General features: G+C 40.9%; 1 protein-coding gene across 1 annotated transcript in view; it reads right to left on the minus strand.

Moving 5' to 3' along the window:
* Nucleotides 1-6,846: 6,846 nt before the first annotated feature.
* Nucleotides 6,847-26,224, minus strand: part of LOC125715402 (integrin alpha-L-like) — a 56,738-nt gene continuing 37,360 nt past the window's right edge. The window contains exons 11-31 of the mRNA XM_048986832.1: nucleotides 25,602-25,725; nucleotides 24,922-25,064; nucleotides 24,102-24,242; nucleotides 22,405-22,602; nucleotides 22,164-22,294; nucleotides 21,717-21,874; nucleotides 20,683-20,849; nucleotides 19,704-19,817; nucleotides 18,904-18,971; nucleotides 18,190-18,331; nucleotides 17,699-17,797; nucleotides 17,003-17,082; nucleotides 16,803-16,880; nucleotides 16,581-16,659; nucleotides 15,102-15,209; nucleotides 14,710-14,748; nucleotides 13,472-13,591; nucleotides 12,404-12,505; nucleotides 12,282-12,317; nucleotides 11,765-11,875; nucleotides 6,847-9,835 (exon numbers count right to left, since the gene is read on the minus strand). Of these exons, the coding sequence (XP_048842789.1) occupies nucleotides 9,617-9,835; nucleotides 11,765-11,875; nucleotides 12,282-12,317; nucleotides 12,404-12,505; nucleotides 13,472-13,591; nucleotides 14,710-14,748; nucleotides 15,102-15,209; nucleotides 16,581-16,659; nucleotides 16,803-16,880; nucleotides 17,003-17,082; nucleotides 17,699-17,797; nucleotides 18,190-18,331; nucleotides 18,904-18,971; nucleotides 19,704-19,817; nucleotides 20,683-20,849; nucleotides 21,717-21,874; nucleotides 22,164-22,294; nucleotides 22,405-22,602; nucleotides 24,102-24,242; nucleotides 24,922-25,064; nucleotides 25,602-25,725 (2,457 nt within the window). The 3' untranslated portion in view covers nucleotides 6,847-9,616. The remainder of the gene's footprint in view (nucleotides 9,836-11,764; nucleotides 11,876-12,281; nucleotides 12,318-12,403; nucleotides 12,506-13,471; nucleotides 13,592-14,709; nucleotides 14,749-15,101; nucleotides 15,210-16,580; nucleotides 16,660-16,802; nucleotides 16,881-17,002; nucleotides 17,083-17,698; nucleotides 17,798-18,189; nucleotides 18,332-18,903; nucleotides 18,972-19,703; nucleotides 19,818-20,682; nucleotides 20,850-21,716; nucleotides 21,875-22,163; nucleotides 22,295-22,404; nucleotides 22,603-24,101; nucleotides 24,243-24,921; nucleotides 25,065-25,601; nucleotides 25,726-26,224) is intronic.

Below are 26,224 nucleotides of genomic sequence, written 5' to 3' on the forward strand. Positions count from 1 at the left end.
GATGGAGGGGCCGAGGAGGGAGTTGGAGGGAGCACCAGGGAAGCGGACGAGGAAGCTGAAGGGGACACCGGCAAAGGCAAGGAGAGGGGGGGAGCCGCAGCAGGCGACGGCAAGGCTGAAGCTGGCTAAGGTGATGTCCCGCGATGCGCTGGAGAGGGGAGAACTGCAGGTGACCGAGGAGCCGCAGCAGGGGAGCCCGCAGGCGACCGACGAGGAGTTGTAGGCGGGAGTGAGGCAGGGCGACGAGGCTTCGGAGGGGGACCTGCAGATGACAGCCAACCCGGAGGCCCTAGACCCGCAGGCGCTTTCCGAGCCCCAGCACAGGCGAGGAAGGGCGAGCCAGGGGGCAGGGCGGGAGGGACCACAGCCCTGCGTCTACTGTATGTCCTCTCCCCTTCTTGGACACAGACATCAGGAACCTCGGCCAGCGTCAGGCTCGCCGGGGCGAGGGTGGAGGAGTCACAAAGAGGGTCCCCGAGGGGTCCCATTCAAGCTCCTCCACCTCTAAGGAGGGAGGAGCGATGGTCGGACTGTCCGGGACCTCCTTGGGCAGAGGCGGCTGCAGCAGGCAGAGGTGAAGGGAGCGCCTCGGGCGTAGCGGGCGGAGACGGAGGCGGCAGCTCGGGTGTAGCGGCCGGAGACGGAGGCGGCAGCTCGGGCCGGGCAGCTGCAGCAGGCAGAGGAGAAGGGAGTGCCTGGGGCATAGTTGCTGCAGGCGGCGGGACAGGCAGGACCCGTGCAGGTGAGACGGGCGTGGGCCCTTTAAGAGTCCGGGGCATACGCGGGATAGCGTCCCACACTGCGCTGGCCCCTTTGTTGGCCAGTCGCTCCGGCCAGTAGGAGTACCGCTCGAGGGGAGGCGGTTGTTCCTCGGCGGCCCGGCGTGTTCCCCAGACGGGGAAAGCTACCTGCGAAGGCAGCTTAGCAGCGCTGGTGATGTCAGGATCGGCCGGGGAGTCCTCCTGTTCCCCGGCTGAGAGGGAAGCAGAGACGAGCGCGCACAACCCCAGAACGATTGTTGGGGCGATTGCTTGCTTCCTCTCCCTTCTTCTGTCGTGTCACGGGTGCTGCGGGAGGCTGCTCCGCGTCCGACGGGACGGATGACTGGGGAACAACTTCCGCGACATAGGGCGCGTCCAGCCCGGTTGGTGTGCACCTCTGCCTGCCCTCAGGTGGGGACATCGCCAGCAGGAGGTTGCTGCTTTCGCTGACCAAATCCAGCGCGACGGGATTCTCCTGGACGTCGGGCTGGTTCAACCAGTAATATAATTCTTGCAGCGGACCGAGACACTGGTCTTCGGTCTGCTGCTGTGCCTCTAGTTTCTGGTCCGTCATTCCGTCATGATCGCCGGGTAATGTGAGGTAACGCACAGGCAGGCAAGCAAGCAGGAAGCAGGCAGGCAGGCAAAATAAGGGAAAAGGGATTTATTAGGGAAACGGAGACTATAGAAAACATCTGACATCGGCTAACATCAATGACTGACCAAGAACTAAGGCAAGACATGGACTGAAATAGGCAAGACAACAGGGCACAGCTGGGTACAATCAGGGAAGCACACACGAGGATAATCAGGGGGGCGTGGCACACACGAGAATTGTACGAGCCAGGCATGACACATGCTAATATAACGCCCATATTCAAAAAAGGGGATAGAAGTAATCCAGTAAAATATCGGTCAATCAGCTTAACTAGCATTACTGGAAAAATTATGGAAGCTATAATCCAAGTGAAAATGGTACATTACCTAGATGCAAATAACATTCTGAGGGATAGCCAACATGGATTTAGGAGAGGTAAAGGAATGAATTCACTTGAGTTCTTTGAAGAAGCTACAAGAGAAATTGTATACAAAAAGGCCTACGATGTGACCTACTTAGATTTCCAGAAGGCCTTTGATGTTGTCACCCACAAATGGCTCTTGCTTAAGCTCAAAGCTGCAGGGATTTTAGGACCTGTAGCTGCTTGAAACGAAAACTGGTTAACAGACAGGAGGCAGCGGGTAGTTATTAGAGGCACAATGTCACAGTGGACCTCCGTTTATAGTGGGGTACCGCAGGGTTCAATATTAGGACTACTATTGTTCCTAATTTACATTAATGATATTGACACCAATGCATACAGTAAACTGGTTACATTGACGACACCAAGATGGGTGATCTAGCAGCAAAGAGGCTACAACGGGATCTGGATTTAATTAGCGACTGGGCTGATACCTGGCAGATAAAATTTAACATAGATAAATGTAAAGTAATCCATGCAGGGAGCAGGAATTTTATGGGTTCCACTGAAATAAAGGTAGCTGATTGAAATGTGTATGCCGGCAGATCTCGGTGTGTATGTTGATGCTTCCATGTCCCACTCTTGCCAGTGTGCGGAAGCAATAAAAAAGGCCAATAGAATGTTGAGTTACATCTCTAATTTTGTGGAGTTTAAGTCAAGAGAGGTGATGCTACGATTATATAATTCCTTGGCAAGACCCCGCCTTGAATATTGTGTGCAGGTTTGGTCACCATACCTTAAAAAGGACTTTGCTGCCTTGAAAAGGGTGCAACGTAGGGCTACGAGAATGATTCCTGGTCTTAGAGGTGAAGTTAGCTGAGCTGAATCTGTTTAGCCTCGAGCAAAGGAGACTAAGGGGAAACATGATCCAGGTATATAAGATTGTGACAGGTCTGGATGCTGTTCAGCCAAATGTTTAATATTAGTTTCCATCCATCCATCCATCCATCCATCCATCCATCCATCCATCCATCCATCATCTTCCGCTTATCCGGGGTCGGGTCGCGGGGGCAGCAGTCTCAGCAGGGAAGCCCAGACTTCCCTCTCCCCGGCCACTTCATCTAGCTCCTCTGTGGGGATCCCGAGACGTTCCCAGGCCAGCCGGGAGACATAGTCTCTCCAGCGTGTCCTGGGTCTTCCCCGGGGTCTCCTCCCAGTGGGACATGCCCGGAACACCTCCCCAGGGAGGCGTCCCGGAGGCATCTGAATCAGATGCCCGAGCCACCTCATCTGGCTCCTCTCGATGCGGAGGAGCAGCGGCTCTACTCTGAGTCCCTCTCGAATGACTGAACTCCTCACCCTATCTCTAAGGGAGAGCCCAGCCACCCTGCGGAGGAAACTCATTTCGGCTGCTTGCACCCGCAATCTCGTTCTTTCGGTCATTACCCATAGCTCATGACCATAGGTGACCATAACGTAGATCATAACGTAGATCATTACCCATAGCTCATGACCATAGGTGACCATAACGTAGATCGACTGGTAAATCGAGAGCTTCGCCTTTTGGCTCAGCTCTCTCTTCACCATGACAGACCGATGCAGCACCCCCATGACTGCTGACGCCGCACCAATCCGCCTGTCGACCTCCCGCTCCATCGTTCCCCCACTCGTGAACAAGATCCCGAGATACTTAAACTCCTCCACTTGGGGGAGGACCCCATTCCCAACCTGGAGAGAGCATTCTACCCTTTTCCGGCTGAGAACCATGGTCTCGGATTTGGAGGTGCTGATTCTCATCCCAGCCGCTTCACACTCGGTTGCGAACTGCTCCAGTGAGAGCTGAAGGTCACGGTCCGATGAAGCCAACAGAACCACATCATCTGCAAAAAGCAGAGACCTAATCCTGAGGTCACCGAACCGGACACCCTCAATGCCCTGGCTGCGCCTAGAAATTCTGTCCATTAAAGCTATGAACAGAATCGGTGACAAAGGGCAGCCCTGACGGAGTCCAACCCTCACCGGAAACAAGTCCGACTTATTCATACAGGAGGTCATACAGGGGCCGAACCGCCCTTAAAAGGGGGCCCGGTACCCCAAACTCCCAGAGCACCCCCCACAGGACTCCCCGAGGGACACGGTCGAATGCCCTCTCCAAGTCCACAAAACACATTTAGACTGGTCGGGCAAACTCCCATGAACCCTCCAAAACCCTGCTGAGAGTATAGACCTGGTACACTGTTCCACGGCCAGGGCGAAAACCACACTGCTCCTCCTGAATCCAAGGTTCGACAATCCGGCGGACCCTCCTCTCCAGGACCCCCGAATAGACCTTACCAGGGAGGCTGAGGAGTGTGATCCCCCTATAGTTGGAGCACACCCTCCAGTCCCCTTTCTTAATATTAGTTTAAATACTAGAACTCTTGGCCATAAGTGGAAAGTAGCGGAAGAACATTTTAAAACGAATTTCAGGAAGGACTACACAGCGTGTATATAGAGTATGGAATAGTCTTCCTGCTAGTGTAGCGAAAGCTAAAATCCTGGGTTCCTTTAAATGAGAGTTAGATAAGATTTTAACAACTCTGAGGTATTAGTTAAGCTCTCCCCAAACGAGCTTGATGGGCCGAATGGCCTCCTCTCGTTTGTAAATTTCTTATGTTCTTATGTTCTAAAGCTGGAAGTCAGTGTTATTTTGCAAAATCAAATGTGTAGTAAAAATTTCAAAAGCTATGGGTAATGACTGAAAGAATGAGATCGCAGATACAGGTGGCCGAAATGAGGTTTCACCGCAGGGTGTCTGGGCTCTCCCTTAGAGTTAGGGTGAGAAGTTTGGATATCCGGGAGATTCTCAGAGTAGAACTGCTGTCTCTCCACGTCGAAAGGAGCCAGTTGAGGTGGTTTGGACATCTGGTGCGGATGCCTCCTGGGCGGCTACCTGTAGAGGTTTTCCGTGCATGTCCTACAGGGAGAAGGCCCCGGGGCAGACCCAGGATGCGCTGGAGGGATTATATCTCTCGGCTGGCCTAGGAACCCCTCGACATCCCCTCCGAAGAGCTGGTAGAGGTAGCAGGGGAGAGGGAGGTCTGGGTATCTCTCCTGAAGTTGCTACCCCCATGACCCGAACCCCGGATAAGAGGATGTTAATGGATTGATGGATGGATGTATATTAAGTACAAACTATATCATTAAAATCCTTTTTTTGTTCATTATCTGAATCAAGCGTGTACTCCAATTGAAAGGGCTTTTAGATTGCTGAAAATGTGTGTCAGATATTTAAATAAGTAAGGTGGAGCATTGGAATGCAGCACTCAGAAGGTCCTGGCATTCTTTGTGGCATGTTGTATGTCGCATAACATTGCAAGGCGTGATGGATGTCTGTTGTACATAAATGAGGACACATTAGAGGAACTTTGAAGATGTGATGCTGAACTACACGTGTGTTGCCAACAAAGGAGTGTATGCCGGCAGCAGCACGGGAAAGGAGGGATCAGCTGGCAGAAGAGCTGAATGGCCTACAGCCCATCCCATCCCTGCTTCACCTCCAAAGGCTTGGTGGAGCAGTGCCACTCCCATAGATGACGTGCTCATACCTTTTCACCTCATGGACAAGCACATCCACATTTTCCTTTGCCAAAAAACATTGTGGCTTCCCGGTGAGCAGGTTGGCGCCTTGTATGACAGCCTCCGCCACCGGTGCATGAATGCGTGTATGAATGGGTGAATGTGAGGCATAACATGTTAAGCTTTTTGAGTTACTCGTAGGCGTAGAAAAGCGCTATATAAATGCAGTCCATTTACCATTGTAATAGCAATTGGCGGTAGACCATGTGCCACTACCTATTAAAGGTGAGGTGACATGCCATTACGATTGGTTCATTGCACGTTACACCCAAAAAAAAGCCACTGAATAATTAAGAGATTTAGGACAACCAGTCTGATATTTCCACGATCCAGATCATGGATCTGGACATGCCCATAACTGCTAGTTCCACTTAGCGTTTTACACTTTGCATTAGATCGTCAAAATAGGAGTCCACAATTCAGAGTTTTGGGGAGTGCAGAAGAGAGATGAATAGCTGAGTGCAGACTGGGTGGAGCAGGTTGAAAAGAGTGGCACACGTGATTTGTGACAGACAGGTATCAGCAGGTGTGAAGACAAAGATTTACAAGATGGTAGTGAGACCAGCTATGTTATATTGGTTGCAGACGATGGCACTGACAAAAAGACAGAAAGCAGATCTGGAGGTGGCAAAGTAAAAAATGTTAAGAATTGCCTTGGGAGTGACAAGGAGGGACAGGATTAGGAATGGATATATATTAGAGGGAAGGCTCATGTTGGACGGTTTGGCAACAAAGCCAGCGAAGCCAGATTGTGTTGGTTTGGACATGTACAGATGCTGGGTATGTGGGGTGAAGGATGCTGAGGGTTGAGCTGCCAGGTAAGAAGAGGACCTAAGAGGAGGTTAATGGATATGGTGAGAGAGGACATGCAGGTGGCTGGTGTGAAAGAGGAAGATGCAGAGGACAGGAAGGAATGGAAACAGATGCTCCGCTGTGCTGCCCCATAATGTAAACAGAAGAAGAAGATTCTTATTTTAGTCTTTTTACCGTATGTCACCACCTACTGGTGTAGCTAGTAATTGCACCTCATATTTGTGGATGTTTTCTACAGAACAGCTGCAGACAAAGATTTGAAAATAAACAGGAGCTTAGTCATAAATGCCACAAGATCCACAAATAGACAGGAAGTGAGTGATCCACAAAAGTGCAAAACCCATTTCAGATGTAAAAATTGCTTTTATGGATATGATTTAACACAACACAAATTTAAATAATACATATTTATGGGGAAATATTTATAGTGGCCATATGGTATTTATAGTGAAATATTTGTGGGTCATGGTGTGGAATGTCTTCTGTGGGTTACAAATAATGAAGTCTAATTAAAATTTCCACACCATAATATGTAATGAGCATCTCCTCCAATGTTTTTCATGAAACTCCCATTTTTCCTTTGAAGTGCAACTTCTCATTCAGTGCTCCTCTGGCATTATTGATATAATTATGTGTTTATTATTATTATTATTGTTCTTGTTGTTACTGTTAAACCACAATATAGTGATCCCGAGTTAGGTTTGATATCATGTTTTATTATGTTTTGGTTTGTATACAATTCTTATGGTTAAAAACAAAAATGAACCTCACCATTAAAAGAAACTACATTCTGTTAAAGAAAAAAAAGTTAAATTCAGTAAAATTTAAAATATAGTCTTAGTTATATAATAACAAACAACAATAATATTTATATCATTATCATCATCTAACAAAACAGTTCAGAAATACACATCAAATTGAAACCCTGCAAATAATTTAGGGAAAAATATTAATTACATATACATTCATCATTTATATTTACACTTTCCTTCACAAATCATATTCCTGATCAGGGCAATTCTTTATTAATACAATTTAGTTATGACTGCAGATTAAAGGAATTGCAGTATAATACACAATAATTTTCAGTTTATTTCCAATATTACTACTACTTTTTAACTACTTTTATACTACACTGCGCAAAAAAAAATTAAGGAACACTTTTTAATCAGAGTATAGCATCAAGTCTATTAAACTTCTGGGATATTGATCTGGTCAGTTAAGTAGCAGAGGGGGTTGTTAATCAGTTTCAGCTGCTTTGGTGTTAATGAAATTATCAACAGGTGAACTAAAGGGGCAACAATGAGACGACCCCCAAAACAGGAATGGTTTAACAGGTGGAGGCCACTGGAGTTTTGCATTTGGTGACGGTCAGTGTCACTACTGGTAGCATGAGGCGATATCTGTACTCTACAAGGTTGCACAGGAAGTCTAACTCCTCCAGGATGGTGCATCAATACGTGCCATTGCCAGAAGGTTTGCTGTGTCTCCCAGCACAGTCTCAAGGGCATAGCGGAGATTCCAGCAGACAGGCAGATACTGAAGGAGAGCTGGACAGGGCTGTAGAAGGTCCTTAACCCAGCAGCAGGACCAGTATCTGCTCCTTTGTGCAAGGAGGAACAGGATGAACACTGCTGGAGCCCTACAAAATTATCTCCAGCAGGCCACTGGTGTGAATGTTTCTGATTGTTTGGTCAGAGACAGACTTCATGAGGGTGGCTTGAGGGCCCAATGTCCTATAGTGGGCCCTGTGCTCACTGCCCAACACCATGGAGCTCGATTGGCATTTTCCATAGAATACCAGAATTTGGAGGTCTGCCACTGGCACCCTGCGCTTTTCACAGATGAGTGCAGGTTCACCCGGAGCATGTGACAGACATGAAAGGGTCTGGAGAAGCCATGGAGAACGTTATGCTGCCTGCAGCATTGTTTGTGGTGGGTCAGTGATGGTCTGGGGAGCAATATCCATGGAGGGACGCACAGACCTCTACATTCTAGACAACGGCACCTTGACTGCCATTAGGTATCAGAATAAAATCCTTGAACCCATTGTCAGACCCTATGCTGGTGCAATGGGTCCTGGGTTCCTCCTCGTACACGACAATGCCCGGCCTCATGTGGCAAGAGCGCATGTAGGCAGTTCCTGGAGGATGAAGGAATTGATACCATTGACTGACCCCCACGCTCGCCTGACCTAAATCCAATAGAACACCTCTGGGACATTATGTTTCGTCCATCCGATGCCACCTCAGACTGTCCAGAAGCTCAGTGATACCGTGGTCCAGATCTGAGAGGAGATCCCCAGGACACCATCCGTGGTCTCATTAGGACCATGCCCCGACATTGTCAGGCATGCATACAACCACGTGGGGGCCATATAAACTACTGAGTATGATTCTGAGTTACTGTAATAAAATTTCAGCAAAATGGACTAGCCTGCCGCATCATTTTTCACTTTGATTTTCGGGGTGTCCTCAGCCCTCTGTAGGTTGATCATTTCATTTCCATCAAACGATGTGGCATCCTTTCATTCCTAACACATTACCCAATCTACATCAGTATAGATATCCAGCATGATTTTTTCCCCATTGATATCTGATGTGTTTTCTGTCATGCCAGCTCATACAATCCTCGTGTGTGCCTCACCCCCCTGATTATCCACATGTGCTTCCTTTAGCATACCCAGCTGTGCTTTGTTATTTCGCCCTGTCTTTGTTCTATATCAGTCCATGTCTTGCCCTGCCGTTTGTCCGTCATTGATGTTAGATGTTAGATGATGTCCGTGATGCCCTGTTCTGCCTGTAACCGTCTTCCCCTTAATAAAACCCCCGTTTTCCCCATATTCCACCTGCCTGCCTCGTCCTTCCCTGCCTCCTGCCCACCTACCTGCCCGTCCGCACCTGCGAAACCTGACATGTCCTTTAATTTTTTTGAGCAGTGTATTTACACCAAAATATATTCATGTCAAACTTTCACAATAATAGAATATAATATTAATATAAAATCTGTATTGGCAGAGACCTTAAAAATAAGTAAAACATATAATGGTAAAATGGCATTTAAGAAGGCTTTTAAATCAAATGTACCTAGATACTTCCTAATTTTTACTATTGCAGTATTTACAAAATTTGTGGATATATCACCAAAGACCAAATATTATCACAAGTAATTAAGAATGTCTCTCCCCCACAGATCAAAGACATGCTAAGGCTAACTGGAGTTACTTAAAAAAATATATAAAATTGCCCATAGGTGTGCATGTGTGAGTGAATGGTGTATGAGTGTGTCCTGTGATGGGCTGGCGCCCTGTCTTGGGTTGTTCCCCTTCCTCGTGCCCGTAGCTTTCAGGATAGGCTCGGACCCCGGGCAACCCAGAAGGGTAAGCGGATTGGAAAATAGATAGATGGATGTTTAAAAAATAACCACTAACTTTTAATTGATATGTCACCCATACATAGAAGCTCATTATTCTTCATTTTTAGTGTTATCTAAGCTGGTACCCAATGGGTTAGATTCATCTTTTGCGGTCTTGTCTTCAGAACTGCCTATGAGGAGTGCTGTGTCCATCTTACCATTCTCCTCATTCACAGAGAAAACCTCTTTTTCACCTTCAGTTGCCTGAACATCCTCACAAGTTTGCTCTGTGTCTTCAAGGGAAGGCTTGTTTCGCTTGAAGAATCCACACTGCAGACAAAGACAGAATTGCAAATACCATACTGTACATTACCTTCTGCATGAAAGCACTCTGAATGGAAAATGATGGTTTGTTCTTGCTGAGCCTCTGTATGACTGTGTAAGTTTGTGTGTGGTTCCTTTGGAATTCTTGCCACAATCCAGTTAGGTGACACTGCGGTTGTAAATTGTCTGTAATTTGTGATTATGTGTCCTGAGATGGACATGTGTACCTAAATGTTACTGGGGTTTGTTGATTTTCCTATGTGCTTAAGGCAAACAAATGTGTGTAAAAACTGCAAAGGTAGTACTATTTGGGGGAAATGGTTCATCCCGATCATTAAATCAGAATGGTAAACATCAATTTAATATATTTAAAAAGAGGGGTAATGTCAATTCTCTGGGTACTCCGGTTTCCCCCCACAGTCCAAAAACTACTGAGGCTAATTGGAGTTGCTAAATTGCCTGTAGGAGTGCATGTGTGTGTGAATGGTGTGTGAGTGTGCCCTGCGATGGGCTGGCCCCCCATCCTGGGTTGTTCCCTGCCTCGTGCCCATTGCTTCCGGGATAGGCTCCGGACCCCCAGCGACCCAGTAGGATAAGCGGTTTGGAAAATGGATGGATGGAAGATCCATCCAATGCTTTTTGACTTATCACATTCACAAGGTCAAATGTCATCTGCTTTCATCCTTTCCTTTGCTGCCACTTCAGTTTTATGAAGGTGTTTATAGTGCATTTTGATGAGACTTTCATAGAGCATTCATAATGCATTTATAGACTATAATGTGTTGTGCATTTTTATAAAAAGTCGTGTTTATAATACTTTATGTATGCATTACAATGCATTATGAAGGTGTCTATATTGCATTATAAAAGAGGGCTTTGTAAAAAGTGTTAACGATCTAGCAAACATTTTTTGAGTAAAGAAAATAAGTTCATACAGCACAAATAAACTAAATAAATATCAATAAACTAAACATAAGAAAGAGCATTAATAAACTGCCATGGTAACACTTAATTTGATGGGGCACAAATACTTAGTAATAACTTAGTTACTACCGAAGTACACGTTATGAACAAATAATGAACATACATAGCTGTTACATGAGATAAAATATGTCACGATTCACAAATGATGAACAAACTTGAGATCAGTATTTCATTCAAGTTATTCATTACTTATTCCTTCAGTTGTTAGTTCCTTAGTGTAGTTCACAAAGATATTTGAAAACAGTTATTAATAAGTAAGTAATAGTATATAATATGACTTAATATAATATATAATTAGAAAATTGTTACCACTGTCACCAACAGCACTCTGCAACAACCCACCACAGCGAGAGAGAGAGTTATTTTGCGGATCATCTGTACAGTATGTCGCTTTTTTCTTGTTTCATCTTTCATAATTTTTGACCAAAACAAGGTGCTTGTGTATGTGTGTTAATATTAATGTTCGATACCCGATATTTTAAAATGAAAATATTGCATATTATTTTTTCTACATCATCCAGCCCTCAGTGGCATCAATGAGTACCAGAAAGGGAGCATCAGTACTTGTATTATAACTGAAAAACATGGTTTCCATTCACCCCTAATATATAATCTGTACAGTATAAAACTGTCCATTCTGGGCAGCCTGGTGGCTCAGTAGGTGACACTATTGCTTCATTCTACTGGGCCTGGGGGTGTAAATTCTCCCATCAGTCTGTGTGTGCCCCCCCCCCCCAATCCTAAGACATGTGGAGACGCTAATTGGTGATTGGTGTTTCTAAATTATTCTGAGTATATGACTGTGTGACTTGGGATGTGATGGACTGGCATGCTGATCATGCATGATGTTCCCCATCCTTGTGCTTCACACAGCCTTGAACAGGATATACTCCCCCACCCATGACCCTGACCAGGGGAAGGGGTTAGAAGAATGGAAAATGATGTGCTTACCTTATACAGAATGAGAACAATGACAATCAGAAGAATAAATCCTCCTCCGGCTCCCACCCCAACAATAAAAGCTTTATTGGGAGGAATGATCATCTCTGCTTGGCAAATAATCTAGAATGTCAAAAAGTGGTTGATGATACTGCATTTGAAAACACTCTGCTTAACACTGTAATAGTAAGGGGTTTGATATGAGCACCTTAATGTGCACAGCTGTTATTGTGTACAGCTAATTTGGGGGATGTGGCTTATTGCACAATCTGCTTTCTTACCCTCTTATTTTCTCACAATCTCTCCTGCCATTTTTTAATTAAAAATCATATTCCTCCAAATACAAATGCATTAAATGTATTAAAACCATGCTTTGTAATTAGCCAATTGTTCAACAGCAGAAAGCAGAACAAAGGTCTACCAATTATCTATCTTAGATGCTGTTACATCAACAGCAGACACGATGACAACAGCAATAATAATAATAATAATAATAACAGCAATGATAATAGTAATGGTATTAATATACCTCTGCTTCATGGAACTTTATGGTGTTATCTTGGCTCTGTTAAGAAAGATAGAGTTTTTACCACTCTCATCACATTTTTTTCCTTATTTTCTTTACTGACAAACTTCATGAATAAAACTTACCCTTGAGTTGCTTGAAATTTGAACGTATCGCTGATTATTATAGCTGAGTTTTGCTTTGCTTACAAACTTCACTTCAAATCGTTGTTCATTAAAATTTAGTGTCTGTGGAGAAAGAAAATTAGTTCTTTAATTGATGAAACTGAAGCTTAAAGTTCTGAAATGAATAAAAACATTAATTTCCCAGTTACCATTTTGGGTTAACTGTTTTTTTCTCTGTCTAAAAAACTGAGGTCATCTTGTATTTGAGGACTAAAGTTTAAATGTCATTATATATATTCAACAGTAAATTATCCACCTCTTGGCTAGTGGTCATGCACTTCAAACAAAATTGATGTCATTTTAGCAATATTAGTGGTGATTACCAATTCAGCACACCCCCTATGTGACGTCCTGAGGCAAATTTTTGCTAATGTATTCCACATTTTTAAAAAAATAATAATTGCTGGAAATATGTGCGTTGCCCTATAATCAAGGTCGACTAAGATTTGTGCCAAAAGGGTACCCTTGTTGGCAGTAACAAACAAGTCTATTCTCTATAGGAGTCTAGCTAAAATACACAGTCATATATGACATACAGTGTAAATGTATTTATCACTGTTTGTTTTGTGTGATTGCTGAATAATTTTAAAACTATATGAATTAGATTTCAGTTAAAAAAATAGCTAAAGGATATACAGCTTTGGTGATATACAGTTATTAAAGAAAAATGCTGATGGTCTTCCAAATACTACAGTGTCATTTGATGCAGGAGAATCATCAATTTTCATCAATGTCTAAATACTGGCACACTGATCTCAAACAAACAGGTAAAGGCACAGCCAGTGATTTTCACAGGCCTTTCAAATTGGAAATGTGGATGTCTCTTAGAATTGAAGCTTAAAATCACTGGGGCGAAGGACTATCCCAGAGAATGAATGTGATGTTCATTGACATCCACGAAGTTACAAATATTGACAACCACTAAGCCACACGCTTCACACAATACAATTATAATTTTAGAATTGTAGTCGTTAAAGTAATGCATGTCATAAGACACTCTGTAGGTCTTCTTGTCTTTCAGTATCTTACCCCCTGGTATTTCTCTTGATTAGAAAATTTCACTGTTGCAGTCACTGTAAACCGAACTGGCAAACCTCTCACAAGACTGGAGATTTCACACTGGGCTGTCTTACAAGGGCCCTTGCAAGCCTGTAATAGACATGAATGAAACATGTCAAGCTGACCTACATACATGCAAAATGACATATGGTAACCAAAATACTGAAATGTACAATTTATGGACAGAATTACTGGAACACACCTCCTAATCATTGAATTCAGGTGTTTAATTCAGACCCATTACCACTGGTGTATAAAATCAAACAGCCAGCCATGCGGTCCAGTTTACAATACTGGGAATGAAATGTGCTGTCGGTGATTTTTATAGGTTTGATCCATAATAATAATATTTGAATACTAATAATATATAAATTGCATGGTGGTAGGGGTGTGGCCGAGCAGGTTAGGATGCTGTGCCTTTGATTGGAAGGTCGCTTGTTCCAATCCCAGTGTCAGTAGAGTAGTTTCACCATTGTGTGCTTGAGCGAAGCCATTAAGCCCAATAGCTTCTATGACGTGTGCCAACATAAGAAAAGACACTCATACATAAGCTGAACATTTACTCTAATTTCAGAAAATAGTACATTCTACATCAGATGAAAGGTCTTTATTAGGAGGCCCGGCACAACAGGACAGACCCAGGACATGATGGAGAGATTAGATCTCTCGGCTGCCCTGGGAACGCCTTGGTATTCCCCCGGTGGAGGTGGAGGAGGTAGCTGGTGAGAGGGAGGTCTGGGCATCCCAGCTTAGACTACTGCCCCTGAGACCCGACCCCAGATAAGCGGCAGAAAATGGGTGTATGGATGATTTTAAATGCTTCTACGTGTTCGCACATAGCAGGCTTGTACCAATTTTGGAGGGGCTGTCAGCCTTTTTCTGAGATGGATACGGTCATATACCACTTTTCATTGATTTACTACATGCATGAGCATTTTTTATGAGAATGTGAAAGGGTGTGTGCAGCAGCTGGATAGACCCGGAGACACCACTAGCCCACTGGAATTCTCTGGATGCTCCTGATAGCCTTGCTGTAATTAATATAGCATCTGAGATTTTTCAAACGTGTTCAGAGTTCAGAGGAACCAAAGTGTAAGAGAAACATACTGCAGATCTGTAATGTTCAGTAAAATCTTGTTCAGTACATAGAAAGTGAAACATCTGAAGGATGTTTAAATTATGGAAATTGTTAACAAAGAAATACCCACTTGTGCTGTGTTTGAGTCTTCAATTGTTCCACATCTTGCCTGGCGAAAGAAGAACTTTATATTAAAATCTTTTAAAAGATCTCATTCTTATATTCATTCTGTTTAATACCCAGTATTCAAAACCACACCATATTTAATGCTGTAAAGATGTATTAACGCTAAAAACCAACATCTTCATTCTGTGTCACATACTCTTGCTACACAAACCCCTCATGGACTCAATCTACACTGGACCAATGCCTGGTGGGATTACCTTTTACATTACATTTACTCATTTATCTGACGCTTTTATCCAAAGTGACTTACAATAGAGGATCAGCATAGACATTCAGGATCAATCTAGAATAAACCCCCTTACGCTGAATTGCAATAGCATAGATTTGAAATGTTACCTGAGAGGCACTGATGGGATGAATTTCCATCACAAAATCGTATCTCGCTTCACTTACAAAGTTGAATGTAATATTGACTGGTAGAGGTATAGCACCCAAGTTCTTTACCTACAGGATTAAGTGGGATGTGAGATCATTATAGTTTTTAAGATCTATGCAATATTTAAACTATGTGGACAAAAGTACTGGGACACAGCTCTTAATGACTAATTTCAAACATCTAGCCATGCAGTCAGGTTTACAAGCATTTGTGATAGAATGGGTCATTCTGAAGAGCTCGAGTGAATTCTAGTGTGGAACTGCCATAGGATGCCACCTTTGCAATAGGCAGTTCGTAAAATATCTTCCCTGCTAGATATTCCATTATCAAATGTAAGCAGTATTATTCCAAAGTGGAAGCATTTAGGAACAACAGACACTCAGCCACGAAGTGACAGACCAACAAAATCGGTTTGCCGTGTGCTGAAGCACAAAGTGCCTAAAAGTCACCAACATTCTGTTGACTCAATAACTGCAGAGTTCCAAACATCCTCTGGCATTAACCCCAGCGCAAAAACCATGCAGTGGGAACATCATGGAATGGACTTCCATGGCTGAGCAGCTGCATACAAGCCTCACATCACTAAGCACAATGCCAAGCATCAGATGGAGTAGTGTAAGCATGCTGCCACTGGACTCTGGAGCAGTGGAAACGTGTTCTGTGGAGTAACAAATGCTGCTTCTCTGTCTGGCAGTCTGATGGACGACTCTGGGTTTGGCATATGCAAGGAGAATGTTACCTGCTTGACTGCATTGTGCCAAATGTAAAGTTTGGTTGAGGAGGGATAATAATATGGGACTGTTTTTCAGGCCCAGTCCCTTAGTTCCAGTAAAGGGAACTATTAATGCTTCAGCATACCAAGACATTTTCGACAATTCTGTGCTTCCAACTTGGTCTGAACAGTTTGGGGAAGGTCCTTTTCTATTCCAGCATGACTGAGTCCCAGTGCACAAAGCAAGGTCCATAAAGACATGGTTGGGTGAGTTTGGCACGGAGGAACTTGACTGGCCTACACAGAGCACTGGTCTCAACCCAATAAAACACCTTTGGAATGAACTAGAATGCAAATTACGAACCAGGCCTTCACCTTCAGCATCAGTGCATGACCTCACAAATGTTCTCTTAGATGAATGGGCAAAAATTCCCAGAGACACACCCCAAAAATATATGGAAAACCTTCCCAGAAGAGTGGTAGCTATTATAGCTGTAAATGGGGCACCAGCTGCATACTGATGCCTATGGATTTAGGTTGTCATAAAGGTTCATGCAGGTGTAATGGCCAGGTGCCCCAATACTTTTGTCCACAAAGTTTATATTTGTAGTTCTACCTTTTCATTGGAGTTACAGCATTCATTGCAACTTCTTCTAACAACTAATGGTGAAGTTTTATATGATCTTTATGGTACAGTAATGCCATTGTGGAATATTAAAAATATCACCTCAAAAACATGAGTCGCAACTTTTGGTTCTTTGTCATCTGGAGTGAAATTAAGGTACATCACAGAGTCTTCATCAAGACTTAGGAAAGAAACATAAAGTTATTATATCAAAGTGCAGTAACACACAAACATGATATAGCAATAAATCAATAATTTTTATTATTATAAATAACAATAAATTATTATTTATTCATTATGAAACAAAGCATGTCCTCAACTTACATTTTGACTGCAAAGTCAACACCATACTGAACTTGGAGACCTTTTGTTACTGTGTTATTGGAAGATTTCCCATTGTCACTGAAGAAACAACAGTTAAATGCATTTAACACCACTATGAAATATACTGAGTATAAAACTGAATTGCAAAAAAATATGTACAAGAGCCCGTTGATTATGTTTGCAATGCATATAGTCCGTACCTGTAAGGTGTGATATCCATCTCCATTTCATCACTCCAGTTGTACTTATTAGAGATTCGGAACATAGTTTGAAAAACAGCCTAAAAGGAAGGATTGAAAAAGAGATATTGACACAAATAATAGCTGTTTGGTTAGTGTCACATTTTTTATTGATAATTCGATAATCTCTTAAGATGTTAATGTTATATCAAACAATTGTCAAATAATCAAAATCTAAGTGTACAGACAAATAACAATAAAAGTAAATATTTATGTAAATGAGTTATTTTGCAACGATTTTGGCACCTCAGTGAGCTCCAGCTCCTATCACTGTCTATACCTATGCCAGTAATTAATATCTGAAAATCATGTTACACAAGGGGTTCACACCAGCTATTGTACACGTAGAGCATGAAAGTTTAATTTCAACATTTCCATTTTTCAGACAAAACAAGGTCAAATCATAAACCTAACATAACATAAAAATATAACATAAAAGAGTTCATTAGCAAATGGATTTAAACTGAAAATGCCTTAAAAAACATGAAAAAAACTAATTTCACCAATGAAACAACAGCCTCTGTCACAACCCATGAAAAGTTGTCTCAGGGGTAGCTTGAATTCCCTATTCACCCATCTTCCAACTACTTATTCCTTACTGGGACTATCCCAGGAAGAAGGAGGTGCTTGGTGCCTAAAGATAGTAACTGTCCATACCATGGTTTTGCTTGCGTAAACAGGACGGCTCACACTGCATTCTGTCTTGTCATTCATATCATCCACGCCGCGGCAGTTGGTGAGAGTTTTCCTTGTTTCCTGTCAAAGAAACAGGGTACAAAGGAAGCAATTTGCACAACTGCATAATCAGTACTTTTATTTAATTACATTAAGCAATGCCATGGATTTAGGAGTGCAAAAAATAAGCTCATTCAAAGGTACTTATGCAGAGCCAAAGTATGAATTTTTCATACTCCTAAGAGTTAGCAAAATGACATTCATTCTCAAATTAACCGTTTTTAGCCCAACATATAAATATCCTGAAATGTTTTAGGAATAAAATTAGTACACAATGTTACTAAACTATAAAACTAATACTAAACTTAAAATATTATTTAGATATTTCATGATATGTCAACAAAGCTAATGTAATTTTAGATTAAAAAACGCATTTTTAAATGCACAGGTTGTCTTAGGCTGGTATACATTACCTTTATAATGGATATCTTGGAAAAAGACAGACCAGGCGGATAGCGAAAGATCAGGCTGGTGTTGAAGGAGTCATCCCCTCTGTTGTACAAGCTCACTGTCACGTTGAAATAGTCCTGGTCGATCACCAGCAGTTTAGGAGTTCTGTGGAGACGTGCTCATTCAGACAGAGAAGCTGAATTGTTCAGCTCATTAAGCTATTATTTAGAATCAATGACAATACTTCTCATACGATTAATGCCATAAATGATCTATAAATATAAAACAGGACATGAAGATACAATCTATTATTTCATGTTGTTAAGCAGCATGAAGTACCCCCACAATACCAAGATGATGAAGTGATGTGAAACTGTTTCAAAGCAGCCATATAATTTAGTTTATGGTTTTATAAAATACATATTTTTAGGCAGAACCAGTCCAATTCAGTTATTATTCATTAGCTATGATCCAGCTGAATTGGCTAAATAAAGGCAACTCCTGCAATGATCTCAGAAGATGCTGAAAATTTCTTTTAAGTACAAGATCTCTCAATAACAAGTACATTTTCAAATATAATATCTCTGGTGAATAACTGCATTACATTAATCAGCTTACATCTTGTTCCCTTTAAAGGTATGTGGTAAGTTTGTCTGGGACAGCTTAATTAGCTGTCCATTTCAATTCCCATTCAGGGCTATCATGTAGTTTGTCATCATCTCCCTGCAGATACGTACGTGAAGTTGAAAGTCAGCTCCAAATCTGAGATGCATGTGGCATTTTGGCAGTTGCTCTGAAATGGAATCTGAGGTACAGACATAGAGAGCCTGCATCATCATGGTTTGGTTTAAACTGCCAGATTTTCTAATAGTATACAGTACATGGAATAACAACATCAAATACCAAAAACATAAGTAATTCTGAGGTACAGCTTATTAATACAAGGCAATAAAACACAAAGGAAAGAAAGCAATTCTTGTGAATACATGAAAACGAGGGAATACACACACAGTGCTGTGCTAAAAGTCTTAGGCAGTCAAAAGAAATGTCTAAAGCTATTATTTCAATAGTAAAGGTATATGTGTTCAGAACAAAAACACAATTTAACGATCAAAACAAATGAAAATTAAGAGTACCACTACAGAAACTAACAAGAATTTCCTCTAATCTGCAAAAATTTACTGATAACTTGATGAATGGCTAGATGAACACCACTTCAGTTCCAAAACCTCTCCTCTGGGGCACCTCAGCCATTCCATGTGTTTGTTACATTTCACATTCAGCTCAATTACTTAATTAATTGATGGTTGGTTGTTGCAAATACTGGGGTGATTTTAGGAGAGATTTTGAAGTGGCTAAGCTGACATACTTTGACAGACATAATATGATAGTTTTACTCCAAACATGAAGATCATTTGAGCAATACACACACACACAGATTTAACATAACAACACAACATAACATATACTGTGACCTACAGACTGAGACTGAAACAGCAGTAAATATTCAGGGACACAGACACAGCAAAACTGGTACCTCAAGTAAAGCCACAGTGACACTTTCAGGGTCAAGAATGGCCGTCCCTTCATCTCTGGACTGGGAGAAGTTCAGTTTGATGGAGATGGGTGACAAAGTGTCCCTCACACAGCTCTGAGTTAGACAAGTGAGGACAAATTTAGAAGCAAAGCATTTTTAAAGCCTACAAGATTTCTCTTAATACACAATTCTTCATAGTAATCCTACGTTCAAATAAATCATTGCCACACTTTTCTGAGAGGTATTGCCCCGTTTTTTTTAATACACGCATGAGGTTACTTTTCTTTATCTAAGTAGACTTATGAGTTTTGACCTCTCAAAATGCTATTTGTTTTCTTCTACATCTACAGGATCTGCTACTACATCACCAGTGCTGCTACAGCATAAATCTATCCATGTCTCATTTTCTCGTCTCCCCTGGATTAACTACAAGTACTGGCAGCTTGCACCACAACTCGGTTCTGCCTCCAGACTACAATCAAACCTGTGATTTGTAGCATCAGTTCATCTTAACAGTGGAACAACATCAAGAAAGACTTCTGAGTCTGTTACTCATAATATTCTGAAATCAGTATGCTCATAAGCATCTGTATGCTCTTTTGAAAATATACATGAATCAATGTACTTTAAACTTCATAATAAATACAAGTTGTATGAAATTTAAATAATAATGTTAAATAATTAATGTGGATGTTATAAATATAATGAAAACTGAGCAGAATCAAACTTTAAACTTAAAAATAAATCATTTCATTAAAGTAAGTTAAATATTTCATGTAAGCATTAGTTGCCATAGTATTATATGCAAAGCTACAAATGCAAATTAATGGAATGTGATTTTTTTCCCATATTCTTTTTCTTTATCAGTACTAATTGCCTGTCTTTGTACTCCCCCCCCCCCCCCCCCGCCCCCACGTTTCCTTTTGCCCTGTTATTCCTGCCCTCCCCTCCCTTTCATTGATAAGGCTTACTGACGCACAGGCATATAAACAAGATGCGTTTTGCACTGTATGCCGAGCTCCATTTTCATGCAGTTCTGCTCTTTCCTGGTTGATTTATCACGATGGTGCAGAAATGCTCGGCTTCTTAGTCTCGTACTGTCCAGATTCAGCTCATAGGACACGTTCATCCATGGCAAAGCGCCCCCTAAGGGTGAAGCAGAGGCCTCATCATTTTCATACTATTCATTGTGTTCTGCCTGCTTTCACCAGAAGAACTATATTACATACACTAAAAACATTTCACAGCATAAAAATGTTTACCCCCTCCTGAATATATTTAGTTACACAATGGGACGAAAAAAAGTGTGATGTTTCTTTCAGTGTTTTGATGAGGAAAGTAATCAGACAATAAAGTCAGCTGTCTGAATAGCTTGACAAATCTAAACCTTGATTTAGCTCAGCAAAAAGAGTTCAAGATGTCTTTGCTGAAAACTTCCAATAATGAGCCAGGAAATGGTTACATAATCACATTCATGGCTGGACGAAGCAGGAGAGCACAGAGATGGATTTTAGATGCGGTATCAGGACCTGGACAACATCCCAGCACAGGAGTGTTACCATTTTTAGCCACAATTTTAGTGATGTCAGGCCATTCATAATGTTTATGTCAGGGGACTGTAAGGGCCAGGTCATCTGTCTTGGCACTCCTTCCCTTTCCTTGCTCACGATATAATACTTAACACATAAGCTCAAAGTGTACTTATCTTGTTGAAAAACAAATGATTTTAATTAGGTGTGTCCAGACTTTTAACTGGTACTGTATATACTGAAATACAGATAAAATTAAATAAGGCAACAAGATCAGCAAGCTTAACACAAAATATGAAAACTAAATTAATAATCATTAGCATATATTTAAGGCTTAATCAGAGCTTAATCAGATGACACTCTGTCATCCATTAGTATAAGAAATACCAGGTCATGTGAGCAAGCTTAATGAATTCAATTCTGCATTAATTCTACTGCCAAATTTCAGCGGTACATTGTATCATTGTACTGTTGTTGTGCTTACCTATAGCATTTTCTGTGGACTCAGTTACATCAAAACAGACAGTCAAGTTTACTATATTAGATATGCTCTCCATTTCAGTCAAACAAACAAATCTATCACTGCTAATCTTCGGAGGACTAAAGGTGACGTTGGCTGATACTTTTAGAACTGGCCGGGACCTGAAAGGGCAACAGAAGCAGTGGAATGTTGGATGTAGCACAAAAAGAAAGAGATAGCTGTCAACTATTGCCATCATCATCATTCTATAACCCCTCAGATCTTGAATCGAATTACAATATAATGTCGTAGCCTGACAATTCTCTTTTATTTTGATTAAAATCCTAATTACTTCATGAATCTCATGAGTCATTAAAATGTGTTTGATGTTGATTAAAAATGTGGTAGTTTATGGGAAAATGACTTTCCTACAAACAGTTATTTGATTTGTGTTAAGCTAGCTGAACTCACTTTAACAATACAACATTCCCTTTTGATCCAACCACAATGTCTGTCAGTCCATCATCTCCCTGGTCCATCTTTCCATCAATTGACAGGCCAAAAAATTGTAGTTTAGAAGACAACTTCTGGGCTGTAATACGCTAGGGGTGAGTAACCACAGTGTTAGATTCTCCAAATTTACAAGTCATTTGAATGTTTCTTATTTTCTTGAGAACAGAATTTCTCTGTGATCTCTGTGTATGTACCCTACCTGAAAAAACTGAGTTTGAATGCCCTTGGTTCTGTCTCCCAAGTAGATATACACTGCCCCCCTCTGGTCATCTTCTAGAGGTGCCCCAACAGCAATATCTTGCAACTTATCCCCATTCAAATCTTTTAAAGATGAAATGGAGAATGCAAATCTACCCAGAGATGTCCCAGAGACATTAATTTGTAGGGTCAATTTCAGCTGAAAAAGACAAAGGAAGAAAGAAGGAATTATGTTAAAAACAAACAAAGGTAACTAACAATGCATAGAAAACATCTCTCTCACTGTCATATGTAAAATGACAGAAAATAACTAATATTTTACATTTCTTGGTGGTGGGGAGGTGAGTTCAGGAGTAATTACCTGAGGGATTGCATGAGGGAATTTGATACCAATATTCTATTAATTTATCAGCTATCATAATGTAATTATTAAACAATTTAATTGAGTACATAATTTCATAGGCAAGCATCTTAATATTCCAAATACATATCCTACTTTCAAAAGGATATAGGGCGAATTGACATTTCTGAGATCAGATTCACGAACCCACTACAAAGTCACAATATATGTACAATGCATGTCAAGTAACACAGAAAACTTTTACAGTGGTTCTTGCAGTTCACGAACGCTGTGGTCTATGAACTATTTGGTTCACGATCAAAAATAAAATAAAATAAATAATAAATAAAAAAAATTGGTTCGCGAACAAAATTTGGTTGACGAACAGATTCCTCAACCAGATTCCTTTTTTATACTAGTGTAGCTCAGACGGGGGTATATCCCAGCATGCCCCGCGTGTAATTGTAAATAGGAGGACCATAACAGGAAAACAACGATCACCGAACCCAAATACACAAACGGGAAACACAAGGTTGTAAGATGCCGAACTGCAAGATGTACATGCGGTGGAAGATTAACACACGCTAAATACACACGGGGATCGAACCAGGTACACACAAGACACAGGCAAATACATGCGCGACAATAGGGAAACGTAACCATTAACATTAACAACAATCATACAAGGGATAACCCCTCCATCCCTCCTCCTCTCCACCTGCCACTTCTAATATACCATTAGCTCACCGCAGTACAGGTAACATGCTCACAAATTGTGAATTATGTCATGTTTATTGCTTTTGTATACATGCATTTTCATGTGTGTATTAGTTTTATATTGATTTTTAATGCTTTTATCATTAGTTAGGTAGGTAGATAAGCTTAAATAGGGAATTTTTTGGGGATCTGGAACGGATTAGATTCATTTACAGTATTTCTTATGAAGTCTTGGAGGGGGATACAAAGGTACAATTTTGCCAAAGGAGATCTCATGATATGCTGTGTTACTGGTTATACTGCTCAAGCCTAATTAGTTATACTGAGAAATGCATTTTTGGTTAGTAAATGTGAAAATAATATCTTCAAGTTTAAGTCAAGTAGGTTTTATTGTCATTTCAACCATACACACAGTACATATATATATATATATATATATATATATATATATATATATATATATATATATATATATATATATATATATATAAACATATATAAGCAAATTAATGCACTCCAAGCAGTGCATTTTGAATTTTTAAACACGGTTCACAGACACTTCACCTCTGCAGTTGTAGGTTTAAAAATGTATAATGCACAGTTTGTCCTGCATTAACCGTTACTTAAAGAATGAACATTACCTCAGAAGACATGCTGTAGACGTACATTCTGCCCTCCTTTTGAGGTTCGTGAAATAGGGGTGCCCCCACCAGAAGAAAGTCTGTTTCATCATCAGAGTCTATATCTAAAGCACACAGCTCTGCTCCAAAATATGAACCAATCTGAAGAACACAGATGTTACAATTAAGAATCAGGAGAAAACATACAGTATCAGTCAGAAGACTGGACATATAAACTGAATTTCATTTGTTTTGCAACAAGATAGCGACCCCAAGAACACCTTGAGGTTATGTAGTAAGTATTATCTTGTAAACAAGGAAAGAGGTGAGATGAGCTGAGATGAAGAGCTGCGACAGGTGACCTGGCTTTCAAAATACCCTGACGTAAACCCTACAGAGCTGATATGGATGAGTGGATTGAAGAGTAAGAGCAAAGTAGCCAACTTTTGTTCCGGAATTTGTGGAAACTCTTCAAGACTGTTGGATAAACATTCCAGGTGGCTACATCCTGAAAGTCGATGAAAGAATCATGGAAGCAAGAGGGGCTATTTTGAAGAGTCTAAAATTTGACATAATTTTGAGATGTTAAACATTTCTTTTTGGTTGTTGCAATATTTAAACTGTATTACTTCATTGCCTTGGGGCTTTTTCCATGAGGTGAATAACAGCAGAAATAAAGACAAATGCATTAAAAATAAATGTGTCCAGGCTGACCGGTACTGTGGCTGACAGCACTTTTGGTACTTTATCTTATACAACACATATTCATGTTTTAAGTCACAGTCGAATACAGGAGCTGTTTTAAAAAAGAACAAGTGAAGACATTTATTATTATACTAACCTGTTGCCCAGTTTCTCTGTATTTCACTGTCCAATTTGTACTACCCTTGTAAAACACTACAACTTGCCCTATATGGCGAAATCGTGGCGCTCCAGTAAAATACACTTCGTTATTATTTTTCTTTCCTGCCGCCACTGAGTATCCTACAAAAACATAAAAGCCACACAATCAATCAACTAACAAACAAAAACATAACATCAACAGAATGCACCATACTGAGAAGTACAGAGAAGCATGAAAATATGCCAGTTCTATTATGTTTCGAAAATTATTTTTATTTGAAGAACCGGAATACAGGCAGTCCCTAGGTTCCCAAAGTCTGTCTTTAAGTCAAATTTTTATGCAAGTTGGAGGAATAATACAGAACATAATAATTTTACAGTAATAATAAAAGTACATATGCTACTGTACCATATACCTCATTATTAGCAATGCATTCATTATTATGCATTATTATTATATTTAACCCAAATGTTTAATATAATAGGCTTTTTGGCAGTTCATTTGTATGTACCAGTATGTCCGTAAGTTGGACGTTCATAACCCCAGGACTGCCTGTAATATATTTTACTTCAAATTCCTGTTAGATGTTCCAACAATTCAGTGACAACTAGAACTAATATTCAGACAGTCTGTCTGCTTGATCTTTATCATAATAGATCTTAATAGCTGTGTATTACCCATGTAGGAGTTCTCCTCCATTTCTGAGTCTTTAATTTCTTCATACTTGCTTCCTGAGATCTTGATTTCAGTTAGAGAGCCTCGCCAATCATCAGATCCTACTGATCCCAAAACTAAGCTGTCCTGCAGAAAAAAATGCATTAAAGCTTTCAAATACGAAATTAATGCTTGATGCTTAATTTGCTCTTGCATTATTTGAATCATGCTAAATAATATGAATTATAGGAAAATTCAAATTATAATATCTGCTATTTCCTCAGCTTTTGTAACGGTCAGTATTGGGATCATCAGCCATATTTAAAATGGTTTTAGAGATACTTGATGCTAGTCAGATATAAATATGTCTAAATGCAGTGTGTATAGAATATTTTGCAGTCCTGCAATATCCAGCTGAATAAAGGAACCTAATATTTCAAAGACAGAAACAGATTATGTAAACTAAGTGTAAATGTTTTGTACAAGACAGCCCCCAGTTCAAAGTTAATACTTTTTGGAAGCATCTTTTGCTTGCATTGCAGGTTTGAGCCTGTGAAGGTACATCTACACCAACTTGACCGATCCAGAGGAAGACATATTTGCTTGTTCGTTTTTGCAGAATTGCTCCAGCTCAGTAACAACGTTT

This window comes from Brienomyrus brachyistius, chromosome 20, assembly GCF_023856365.1.
Source record: "Brienomyrus brachyistius isolate T26 chromosome 20, BBRACH_0.4, whole genome shotgun sequence".
NCBI lineage: Eukaryota > Metazoa > Chordata > Actinopteri > Osteoglossiformes > Mormyridae > Brienomyrus > Brienomyrus brachyistius.